At 35.8% G+C, this 12,423-nt stretch overlaps 1 protein-coding gene across 1 annotated transcript in view; it reads right to left on the bottom strand.

Moving 5' to 3' along the window:
• The window catches only part of MUC6 (mucin 6, oligomeric mucus/gel-forming), a 38,887-nt gene that overhangs the window by 14,561 nt on the left and 11,903 nt on the right, over positions 1 to 12,423 (bottom strand). The window contains exons 7-21 of the mRNA XM_048948243.1: positions 11,946 to 12,153; positions 11,053 to 11,175; positions 10,344 to 10,464; positions 9,336 to 9,474; positions 9,074 to 9,178; positions 8,663 to 8,735; positions 8,150 to 8,287; positions 6,314 to 6,475; positions 5,175 to 5,269; positions 4,402 to 4,534; positions 3,657 to 3,906; positions 2,521 to 2,573; positions 2,314 to 2,423; positions 1,408 to 1,559; positions 491 to 632 (exon numbers count right to left, since the gene is read on the bottom strand). Of these exons, the coding sequence (XP_048804200.1) occupies positions 491 to 632; positions 1,408 to 1,559; positions 2,314 to 2,423; positions 2,521 to 2,573; positions 3,657 to 3,906; positions 4,402 to 4,534; positions 5,175 to 5,269; positions 6,314 to 6,475; positions 8,150 to 8,287; positions 8,663 to 8,735; positions 9,074 to 9,178; positions 9,336 to 9,474; positions 10,344 to 10,464; positions 11,053 to 11,175; positions 11,946 to 12,153 (2,004 nt within the window). The remainder of the gene's footprint in view (positions 1 to 490; positions 633 to 1,407; positions 1,560 to 2,313; positions 2,424 to 2,520; positions 2,574 to 3,656; positions 3,907 to 4,401; positions 4,535 to 5,174; positions 5,270 to 6,313; positions 6,476 to 8,149; positions 8,288 to 8,662; positions 8,736 to 9,073; positions 9,179 to 9,335; positions 9,475 to 10,343; positions 10,465 to 11,052; positions 11,176 to 11,945; positions 12,154 to 12,423) is intronic.

Raw genomic sequence — 12,423 nt, 5'->3', positions numbered from 1 at the left:
TAAAATCCACTGCTTGCTATTAATAGATAGATCCTAGGATATTATATGGTTTAGGTAGCTGAGCCATTCTATTCCTCGTAGAAACCACATATTTGTAGTCAGAAGTGAAAAAGTTACTTCTGAATCACAGTTACCAGTTCTGAATCACAGTCACTGTTTTGGGAAGTAACAGTGATGACCTCTGATTCAGTAGACAAACTGACATCACTGAAAGACACAGTTGACTGGTACCGAAGGTGTACACATCAATGACTTTAAGTGTTATTTAATCTAAAATTGGTTGCACGCACATTAAAAATTTCATTTTGTGAACTAAACATTTTTTATTTTAAACTTGTATATATGTAGAAAATAAGCACACTTCTTGTGCTTATTGAGATTCAAAGTGCTTTATTGGATATAGTGCATCCCAGGATATTTTCATCAGCCTTTTAAAACAAGGTACTTGATACTAAGATACAGCCAAAAGCATCAGTAAGATGCAGATTACCATAGCTAATATGTATTCACAGTTGCCATCAAACACAAAACGCTGTCCATCAAAAGTGGTGATATGGCCTTCTCCATACAGATTACATGTTGAGGAACATCTTGATTTCTGAACACATTTCCATTTGCCTTTTCTGCAAGTGCTGAGAGTGCAAAGAGAAACCATAATTAGATTCTAAAGAAATACCACCTTATTTCTTTTTACATGCATACAGTTTTATAGATATGACATTCATTTAATAGTCTGGTGCACACTGTGACCAAGTAACATTTAATATAAGAACCATAAATAAAAATTATGGATTACTGAGAAAATTCATTATGAAGTAAATATGTTAAGTCTCTTTTGCTTTCTTTTCCATTGAAGAAAGAATATAAGCTTGTTTGTTTCAGTTGCTGATGAGAACAGATGTCACAGTTATGATGCTTTGGGTGCTGGTGTTTTTAATACATTAAAAAACAGAAATTGAACAAAGTGCTCTGAGAATGCAGCTGAAGAGATGCAAGTAATCTTTCTGGGAAGCTGTTTTTATCTACAGAAAGGAAGGAAGATTGCCCTCATCTTTATTTAGGTGGAGTTGATAATTTTTGACCTTATGCAGTTTACAGTTAAAGTCCCTAATGGATGCCCTTGTTCCCTGGATACAGAGGTGGCATAAATATCCCCAAAGCTCATACAGCTGACTAGTAGATCATGACTCTTTCGTTTGTACTTATTTATTGTCAGACTCATTTATACAAACATACTGGCAAGTTTTAGCCTCTATTTACCACCTCTATGGTTTGTCACTGTATTCCTTCTGTTCATCTTTCAGCTTTTGCCACTTCCTACTTTCCTGTCAACTAAACACCTTTGTTATATACCTGCACAAATTAGTGAAACTGAGATTCAGCAGTGGAAAATGGTTTGACTCTTACCAGATTTCACATTCAGTTTGGATCTGTTCACCTTTTCTATATGAAAGGCCTCCATATTCACAAGGACACTCTTCAGCTGGAACACACCTGCCATCAAGATTTTCATATAGCCCATCAGCACAGACACAGCCTGATTCACATTTAGTAGGAATCTGGTAAAGACCAACAGATTACAGAATGAAAAGGGATGTAAGATGCATTCTATTTTGTGTGTGACTCACATTAAGGGTGAATCTATAATCAGTTCTATTTTTTATTTGATTTCAATGTTATGATTTTCCTTATGCTAATATACTAATCAATTTAATTACTTTCACTGAAGTTACAAGATATACCTACTGTGTGAGATACTAAACATACTTGAAAACTCTGAGAAATGTCTCTCATTGCTAACAATCTTTCAGACAAACAGAGCACAGTATAAGCTTCTTTACTATCAAGGTACCCTATGATATTACAGTTCTTTCAGTCAGTCTCTGTTTCCTTAGTATAAAAGGGAAAGAAAACTCTACAGAGATAGACCCACCTAACTTAGGTCTCCTGCACTCCACAATCATCAACAGCAGATACTTTGGAAAGAATGGAACAGAAAGCATATACTACATGTTCTATGGGTTTCTAGTGACATGCAACTTATGGATTACTTGAGCCAGAGGTGATAATCACATATTTTAAAATATTTAGTGGATTTTTAATTTTGTAATTCATTTAATTCAATTCCTTTGTTCGCTTTTTAAATGTGTGTACTTTATTATTGTCCACACTGTGGAAAAAAGACTGGTGATTGATCATATCATGTTAGAAGAAATATCTCCTCTCATTTCACTAGAAGAAACTGAATTCTTCCCAAGATTCTCAAGTTCTTCCTCTCCTAGAGGATTAATATCACAGGGCTGTGAAACTTACACATTCAATTCCAGTAGCCAGCATTTGACAAGTAGGGGCACATGCAGCTCCATACTTGTTTTCCAAGCTGTCAGAACATGATATATATTTCTTAGGCGCTTTGCAGCTTTCTATGAGAAAGGGAAAAAACAAACATGGGAGATTTTGAAGTAACAATTTTATAGTGGAAAAGAATATATTTCAAAGTAAGCCATATCAGACTCATACCTGCAGGATTTTGAAGTTTGCCAGTGCAACTTAGCCTCCCATTAACACAGTAGCTGGAGGAGAAAAAAAAAAAAAAAAAAAAAAAGGAATTTTGATGCAATTCTCTCCTAAGAAATAAATTTAGGTTTTCAGCAAAATTACTTCTTGTTTTTCATCACTGGAAGTGCTTCATCTATGTTGCTTCAAAATGGAATGTGAATCAACTTGCCTCTCTTTAGTATTAGTAGTGTACAGAAACACTGTTTTGAAAAGTGAAGGTTGGGCAATCTTGGTATTTGCATACAACTGTACAGATAAGATTAGCAAAATCTCCTACTACCCTCAACTAGGAATAATAACATTTTACCAATTATTTTCTAATTTTTTCCTTAAAGTTTCCAAGCATAAGGTTAGTCAGATGTTTTCTGTTTAAGAACTTTTGTACTTTAGGAAGTGGCAAAAAGATCTTAACATTTTTTTGCTATTAAAATAATGGAGACTGCACTGGTTTTAGTTAGGAGGCAGTTAATTTTCTTCATGGGTTACACAGTGAAATATTTTGGATTTTTGATCAAGATAGCATTGATAAACAAATGTTTTGGCTGTTGTTGAATAATCTCAAAGCTGCCTTTTCTTCTCATGCCGCCCCACCAGCAAGTAAGCTGGAGATGCGTAAGAAGTTGGAAGGAGCCACAGCTGGGGCATCTGACCCCAAAAGACCTTTCCATACCACATGACATTGTGCTCAGCAACACATCTGGGAGAAAGAAGAAAAATGGTAGTCACTTGGTGTTACAGCACTTATCTTCTCAAGTAATCAGAAAAAGCCCTGCTCTCCTGGAAATGGCTAAATATCTGCCTGCTGAGAAGCAGTAAATGAATCCTTATTTTGCTTTGTGCTCACCACTCTGCTTATTAAGAAAGTTTATTTTTACATATTAAAAACAAAGAAAGTTATTAAACTGTCTTTATAGTCACCCACGAATTTTCTTGCTTTTGCCCTTCCGTCTTCCTCATCCTGCTGAGGAAGAGTGAGTGAGAGGCTGTGTGATGCTCAGCTTCCTACTGTGGTTAGCCCACAGCAGAGACACTTGAAGACACTTCTTCATTTCATATTTGTTCACCTTTAAATCCACCTACCAGGTAGATACACATACCAGGTTATGCCACCAGTCATTGTTGACTGATCAGGTAAGATGTACTTCCTATCTTCTAAATAGCAGGGACAATGGGATTTACGAACGCATTCATTCTTGTGGTTCAGATACATCCCCTTAGGACAATGGCAGCCTTCAATTGGGATGTCAGTTGGGTGACATTCCAGGGTTGGGTTGGAGAGTGACAAGCATGTCCTTTCACATGCCTGAGTGTTGTAGCTGAATGTTTGATTGCCAGTACAAGTAATGGCTGTAAAACAAGAGGAGAGCGTATGTTGAACTTCATTCCCTTGTCTTTTTCCCTATGAAAGATAACTGGGCTCACAGTAATGTACTGCATATATTCTGTCCATAACTTCAATACTTAAGGCTAGCTATTGCTTTTTTTTTCCTGAGGATGTGGAGCTGTAGTAAACAATATTTCAGAGCAAATCTTAATATGGCTGCTTGGAAGTTTTTGAAGGTTATATAACATCTTATTGCCTCTTTGTATATCTTGGAATGAAATAATACCGGGGGAAACTATGCAGAAATATTTTTACACAATTCTAAAAGCCATCAGTTCATGTGAATGTGGCATTTATACCTGCTAGTTGGTCTTCTCAAGTAATAAGTAGTTATTTTCTAATGGCTAATGTTGTTATAAAATATTGTCTCATTCTTGTTCAGTTTTTATAACAGGTGAAGCAAATCTGGGCGTTTTCTAGTAGATCTGTAGCAGAAATGCATTGGTTGAATTACTTACTGCAATTGTCCATACTGTTTCTCCAGTTCTCAAGGATTAAACCCATTGCACTGCATGTTCGTGCATATGATCCCAGAGCAGAGCAAATATAAGGAAAGGTCTCTTCATAATTACAGGCTTGGTAGACGCATCTCTGAAACCCAACACAACACACTGTTACTGGGAGCAGGCATTTGGAAGTACTAAACATACTGAACAGTACTGAGGTAAGTGAAGCAAAATACATAGTTCTGCATAACTAAAACAGATGAAAATGATCGGATTAATTTCCTGATAGATAGTAAAATATGCTTAGTACTGAAAATGTTTAGTTTATTCAATGCTTTCCATTTTTAATTTTCAAAATATTTTATGGAGATTGGCAAATATAAGAAATTCAATCATGCAGCAGGGAAAGCTAATATTTTGCATAGTTAACATTTCTGAAAAGGAAAATTGCAGCATGAACAAAAATATTTTCTCATTCTTAGAATTATAAAAAAATCTGAATTGGAAGGGACCCACGGGGATCATGGAGTCCATCTCTTGGCTTTGCATAAGACCACCCCAAAGTCAAATGATATGTCTGAAAGCATGGTCTATGGAATTCTAGGGATAGGATTGGTAGCATAAGGCCAAGTAGACTTCCATTATAGTGGAGGTTTATTTAAAAAGAACATGCTTGTTTCTTAGCTTCTATGCATTGCTGATCCAAATGAAAGGCGTACTGTATATGAGCTCAGTCTAGTCTATCTTTGTGCTTCCTCTGTATTCCATCTATCTTAATTTCCTACCTTGTAGAAAGGAGTAGGGTTTACCACAGCATGGCATTTCTCAAACACTGTACCCTTCTTCGTTAGAATGGAGCAATGAGTCTCAGCAGATATTTCTAAGTAAAACAAAGTCATGAACATAAAATAGCAGTGAAAATTAGGAGGAGATTTTGCTCTGCCAATTGTGAAATTAGAGGCTTGGAAGAGATCTCAAAGGCTTGTTTAGTTTACAAGCCTGTCAAAGAAATACCACAAATGCTTACATTAGCATTGACTAACATCTGACTAACTATTGCTGAAGACCTCCAATAATAGAGATTTCTTAACATTCCGGGCAATCTGTTTGAATGCTTCATTATCATAAAATTGTTTAGATTGGAGAAAACCTTCAAGATCATAAAGTTAAACCATCAAGTCATTATAAGCAGTATTACGCCCATAATTAGAAAATGTATCTAATAGAAAAACTGAATGTATTTCAGATTGTATTTTATCCTTTCTAACAGTGGTGTGGAGGGCGCTACTATTTCCATTTTAGCAGATCTGGGGACTACTAAATCTCCATTCATTTTTCTTCCAGTTGAATTCTCCCTTTTAGTGCATTTGTCCCATTTCACAATTGGTCACAAATTCTAGACCACAGGATATTCTTTCCAGCCTTCTCAGAGCTCTCTCCCTATAGCTGGTACTGCTTTTGTCAAACTGTAATTTTGTTTTCTAAAAGCAAAATTATACACACTATTCTAGCTGAGATGTTGGCAATGATGGATCAAGTAAAAGGACAACTTAATATGTCTTGCAAGACAATATCATAGTTCTAATAGCTCATTTGGGCACCTTTTAATACTGATAGCTGTAGGGACCTGGATTTCCGTTGCATCACTGCTGACATTCTAAGACATCCACAGAAATTACAGTTTCATTGGAAAAATCAGTGAAAGTTCTCATTCATCACTTTAATCCCAGACCTCTAATATGGGATCCGATAAATTTTCACTAGATGTATACTCTAGAAATGAGAAATATCTTGGTGACTGAATTTGTGATTTTCAGTCAATTCGGTCATCTCAGTCTGTGGTTCTCTCAATACTCTTTGGACTTATGGAAGTGGCAGATGAAGCTAGCAGCAGAGATCAGTTACAACAGGATCATCTACTTACTGTTCAGCTGACTCAAAGCACAAGGGTCAGTCTCTCTCTCCATAGCAGGAAGGCAATTTCCTGCCCTCCAGGAATCTACAAATAGGGAAGCTGTTCCTTCAGTGATATCCATACTAGTCATGAAGTCATCTGTAGTGTCTCCATTGTAATTACCACACAAACCTAATAATATCAGAAATGCGAGTGATGAACATTAAAAAATATACACAATGGTCTATATTTCATTCTTTTACAATAGTAAGAAAATTGTGTTAGAAGTTTCAGATGGAGTGTCAATGAATATGAATAGGTCAAACAGCCAGAGAATCTTAATTATGTGTGCAGTCACTGAGCTTCTCTCTGCCTTCTGAGGTTAAGATTATCCACTTGTATTCAATGATATCCATTCACACAAAATTTTTATGTCCTACTTCTGGAGAAAAATGCATTTTCAGTGGTCACAAATTAGATAAAAGATGTGAAATATTTTGAAGCTGGGTCTTTTCTTTTGTGTATAAATCTGTATATCAAGAGTATACGTTTAGACATTTTTAATGTCCAAAGCATCTCTAATTCCCAATAGATAACTAAAATACAGGATATGCCTTTGCATTTAAAGTTGCTGCACAGTAAAAATAGATGCCTCTGTCTGATACTTATAAGCTGAGAAGTTTTTGTATTCATGAATGACTCACTGTATGTACAGTGAATTTGCTTTGTATTCAAAACTCTATGTGCTCCAAGATGTAGTGATCACACAGGATAATTAATTGGCCCTTCACTGCCCTTCACAACACACACTGAAAAAGGCATACAAAAAAGAGATCAGAGTCATAGAATGGTTTGGATTGGAAGGAGTCTTCAAAGATCATCTAGTTCCAATCCCCCTTCCATGGGCTGGGATATCTTTCTCTAGATAAAGTTACTCAAAGTCACATTGAACCTAAACTTAAACACTTTCAGGGAGGAGATATGCACAGTCTCTCTGAGAAACCTGCCTCAGTATCCTAACTATCTTCAGAGTAATTAATTATTTCTAATGCCTAATCTAAATCTACTCTTTTAGTTTAAAACCATTAACCCTTGTCCTATTACTACACACACTGGCAATGAGTCTCTCCTCATATTTTTGTAGGTCTCCTTTATGTTCAGGAAGGCTGCAGTAACACCCTTCTCTTTCTAGGCTAAACAATCTCAATACTATTAGCCTCTCTTCATAGGAAAGGTGCTCTAGCCACCAATTTAGTGGCCTTCCTCTGAACTTGCTCTAATATGTCTGCATCTCTTTTCTGCTGAGGATCCCAAACCTGGATGTAGTACTTCAGGCAGGGTCTCCTAAGAGAGGAGTAGTGGGGGAGAATCACCTCCTCTCTGGGAGGTGACCTGCTAGCACTGCTCTTTTGATGCAGCCCAGGATACAATTGGCTTTCTGGACTGCAAGTGCACACTGCTGGCTCATGTTGAGTTTTTCATCCAACAGTATTCCTAAGTCCTATTCTGCAGGGCTACTCTCAATTTATTTGTCATTCAGTCTGTACTGATATTTGGGATTGCCTTGACCCCGATGCAGGACTTTGCACTTGGCTTTGAACTTCGTAAGATTCACGTGTGCCCAATTCTAAACAACAGTTTTGTATTTCACATGCAAAAATGCCACCTATCAAATTCCATTGATGATTTTTAAAGTTATTACAGAAACGAAATTCTTAACTTATCTGTTTTCCAGTGCAGCTATTTTTGTTGGTTTTCCTTTGTTGAATCCAGATAAAAAAAAATTATGTCTTGTAGGATGAGTACTAAGCTTTCAAAATTACACTCTCTGAATTGTCTCCTTTTCATGGAGACTAGATTTCTTACCTAGGGTTCTGCCTTGGAATTGTGAACTGACTTTAACATAGGCCTGGAACACAGGTGATGTTTGAACAATGAGTTCCAGACCAAATTCTGTATGCATTTGAATGAACATCGAGGATTGTTTGAAAATAGTGATGTCTCCTAAAAGAAGAAGAAGATTTTAAAACAGAGATATTCAAGCATAGGAATACTGTGTAAGTAGTGATTTTAATGTATATACAAATGTTTAAGCACTCTGTTTACACATCTTTTCCTTCCACATTCAAGTTTCCACAAAGGGACAGATGAACTGGAAAAGATTATAATTTTCCTATAAAACCTGTTGACTGTTACTAGCAATAGCGAGATTAAAGATGTTGGATTTCATGACATAAAACAGTATTATATATTATATTATGTAACATAATTCAATTATAGATATATAATATAATATATAATATATATAGATAATAATATATAATATATAATAATATATAATATATAATTTAGACTGTGCATATATTTTCACTTCTTTACCTGATTTGTAAGGTAGCCGCTTAAGTTCATCATCATCAGTAAGGAGTTCATTCTGAGAAATCACAATTTTGTCCTGTATGAAAAGGATATGGAATCCAAAGTAAACATTTGTACTGGTGGTATTTATATTTTCTTCAATTTAAGCAACTATATTCTCAATGACCTATATAACAGGAAAAGACTGATTCAAGCTTTTTCTTGCATTCCCATACTGTCTTCAGTTTTCATTTCAAAAATGCTGTAGTCTTCTGCACAGCACTTCTAACTTCGTAAGTTGAAAAGACAACAAAGATATTTACTGTGTATAGTATAGTATCTATTTCCCACGCTTTATCTGCTCAGACTTAAAATATTTATTTTGCTAGCCTGATTAATGAAAAGCTGGATAGAAACTGTGGAGGGAATGCTCACCTTTGTAGACAGGTAAATTATAGCACTAAGCGATGTCTCAGAATGAGAATAACCAGACTTCTCATAAATAGCCATTAGGGTTCCATTGTGTGGCAGGCTGGAACTCTGGAGGAAAATAATGCAAATGCATGTCTGTTAGAGTAAAAATTATTTGTGAAATAAATGCATAGCATTGGAAGACCTCAGCTTGTGTTCTAAGAGGAAATTGAAGACAGACATACATCCATTTGATTTTGTGTCTTTCTAGATTTCAGGAAATTACCTTCATAAGAATGTAAGTGCAAACTCCATGAAACCTGTATGATCTAGAATCAAATGTGGTAACAAAGGAGCCTCCTTCCAATGAGCACCTTCCAGGGCAGGGCAACTCTTTGCAGTTCCATTGACCCATTGTACATTTACTGAGGAAAACAAGAAATTCTGTGTAAGGTTATTCTCATTCCAAGTGATTATTTATCAGCAAAGATGATTTGATCCTCCTGTCTGGGAGTTTTCCTGCAGCTGATCAACTTGGTAAATTGGTTACTATACACAATGTAACACATATAATGTTTACTTTTATTTCTAGTGTTCTGAAATGTCTTCACCTTCATTCTAAAATGTCAACTACTTCTTAGTGGTGGAAAATATCACTTTTTGCCTCAACTTCCATGCTTTGATCTTCTGCGTGTTTGTGCATGAGCTGAAGTTGTTCCTCTTGAAGTTGCTGAACTCTTCCATGGATTGTCATAATCTCTGCTGAGCATATTATCCATAAAAAGTGAGTTCACTGTTACAGTTCTGAGGACTGTTTATGTTATTTTTTTATTTATCAGAATGATGATAGCGAATTAACAGTATACAATTATTCTACAGCTATAATACTTTCTAAAATTTAAAAAATATTGTCTTCTGTAGTTATTTTCTGTTACAGAATTCAAACATGGTTTTCAGGACTGATTTGGTAATTTGGTCTTCTGAGACTGCCAGAAAGAAATTATAAATATTTGCTTTATTCTAATTTTACCTTCATTTTACTAGAAAAGATTAAAAAAAAAATTATTGCTTTGCGTGATCTAAAAGAACATTTGTATTTCTACATGAGATGAATCAAGAAATAAGATGTGCACACGTTAATTTAGTTAAAAATGTATTGTTTTTTAGCACTCAAAGAGTGTGACCTCAGAGACGACATGACACATTTTTAGCTGCCCTCAGGAAAGTTAGGCTAAATTGTCAAGTTACTTGAAAAAGATGCTTGCCATCCTCTAAAGAACCTGTTGCTACTCACCAAGTTCTACACGCTGCTTTCATTGTATCACCAGGAGCGTATGTTTCCCCATTCAGTGTACATGGGCACTGCTCAAGGTGAACACATGTGCGATTCTTTGAGATGTCATCAAGAACTGTTCCTGCCACAGAAGACAAAAATCAGAAGTACATTTTAGTATTTACTTAGCACTAATAAATTACATTCTTTCCAAAACCAGATGTCATTAAGAAACATTCCTGCCAAACATAAAACTGGTGGATGAGAATGGTTTTTTAATTACAGTTTTTCTAAGCATGTTAGCCTTGAACTATTCTAAAGGGGTTTTACAGAATTCTTCTAATATTGCAGAGCTTTTCAGAGGTATACTACCTTTTGCTGGTGCTCTAAAAGGATAGATACTTGTTTAGCAAAGGAAATGAATTAAATCTTAATCTATTTACATTATAGTACAGAAATATAAGAAAGCAGCTTATAATTATCCCATCACATGCTATGGAGCTGTAAGGAAAATGCTTTCTCAACTACCTTCTAGCAAATAGTAACCAAGGGTCTTTTATGATAGTGACACTGGTTGCGTTTTGTTACATGAGAAATGGCAGTTCTAGCAGCACAATGCCCTGGAATGCACCACTGTTTCATTGTGTAAGAATACTACTCCACTTGACTAGGTCTACACCAGAAGTATTTCTATGGATCATTAAGGATATGATGAAAACAGAGATGATACCTTCTGGACAAAAGCAACCATAGGTACAGTGACTGGAACAGCTGTACTCAGGGTTGGAGCAGGTTTTAATACACGGAGAACCACATTCCTCGTAGATTTGATTAGCAGAACATTTCCCCACGGCTGCAACAACCAGAAGTGCAAAGTGTTAAGGTTTTTAAAGCGTAAATAGAAGAATCTCTCATCTACAACAGGGGATGGAAAAGATGTTGTGAAAACTATCATAAATAGTCTCTTACCCTGCCTCAGTACTCAGTATGAAAACTGCTATGATTTGGAGAAGACTTTGCTATTGTTTCACTGTGATTATTAAGAATTAATAATACAGTTCTGTGAGTGCATATTGTGCCTTACTAATATTTATAAATTCCACAGGGCATTTTCTAGAAACTGACTCTTTTGAAGGATTAAAATCAATTGAGAACCAACCAAAAAATAAAATGGGTTAACAATTTATGTAAGAGGGGTAACGTTGGAGAAGAAGAAAAATTACTTTAGAAAGAAGTGTAAATGAAAAGATTTGGGGATAGTAATGGGAATTAGAAGAGAAAGCTTTCAGTATGTATGAGGAAAGAATGAAAAAATTTCATCAGTAAATAGAAAAAAAAGAGCATTTCCAGTGCATATGAAGATGAAAAGAACAGAAGAATACAACACAAGAGATGGAGATGGAGGTAGGGTGAAATGATACAAGGCCTTGAAACTAGAAGAGGGATTTCACTACTTTTATGCTAAAATCTATATGGTAGCCAATCTCAAAGATTTTTTCAAGTTAACTGAGTTTTCTATGAATGAAAAGAAATATGTTCCCATTGAAGCATTTCATTTTCATCAATTTACTACCCATGGCTGAGATTAAATGCAATTAATATGAATAAAACATCTGAACTTACAGCAGAAGTTTTCAGTCCTCCAGTTGAACACCACTTGATGAGACATAGCACATTGCCTTGAATACTCTGACAGTGTAGAGCAAGTACAGTTCTTTTGTCCTGGCTCACTGCAGTCCTGCATGTCAAGCTGACAACGAGTGACAAACCCATCTTTTGGAACACTGCAGGTTGGTGACACCAGGTTAAGCAGCTGAGAGCAGATCACGGCCTAAATAAAAAAGGGAAACAAATGATCCTAGTAGTATTTTCCTCATCTGAAAACTAGAAAAGGAAATCTCTGCTATTTATGATTTTCTTGTTGGCTTTTTTCTTTCCCTTGCTTAGTAATAGGCATGGAACGAGTTCCACTTCTTCATAAGTTGAACAGTAGCCATTATTTTAGTGCCATCAATCTCCCTGTGAATGGTTGAGAACATCACAGAGAGAGAATATGTTATCTCATGGTGATTCATTAGGGAGAGGGATGTGTTCCTGGACA

Source organism: Lagopus muta, chromosome 6, assembly GCF_023343835.1.
Source record: "Lagopus muta isolate bLagMut1 chromosome 6, bLagMut1 primary, whole genome shotgun sequence".
NCBI classification, from domain to species: Eukaryota; Metazoa; Chordata; class Aves; order Galliformes; family Phasianidae; genus Lagopus; species Lagopus muta.
This window is presented reverse-complemented; position numbering and strand designations above follow the sequence as displayed.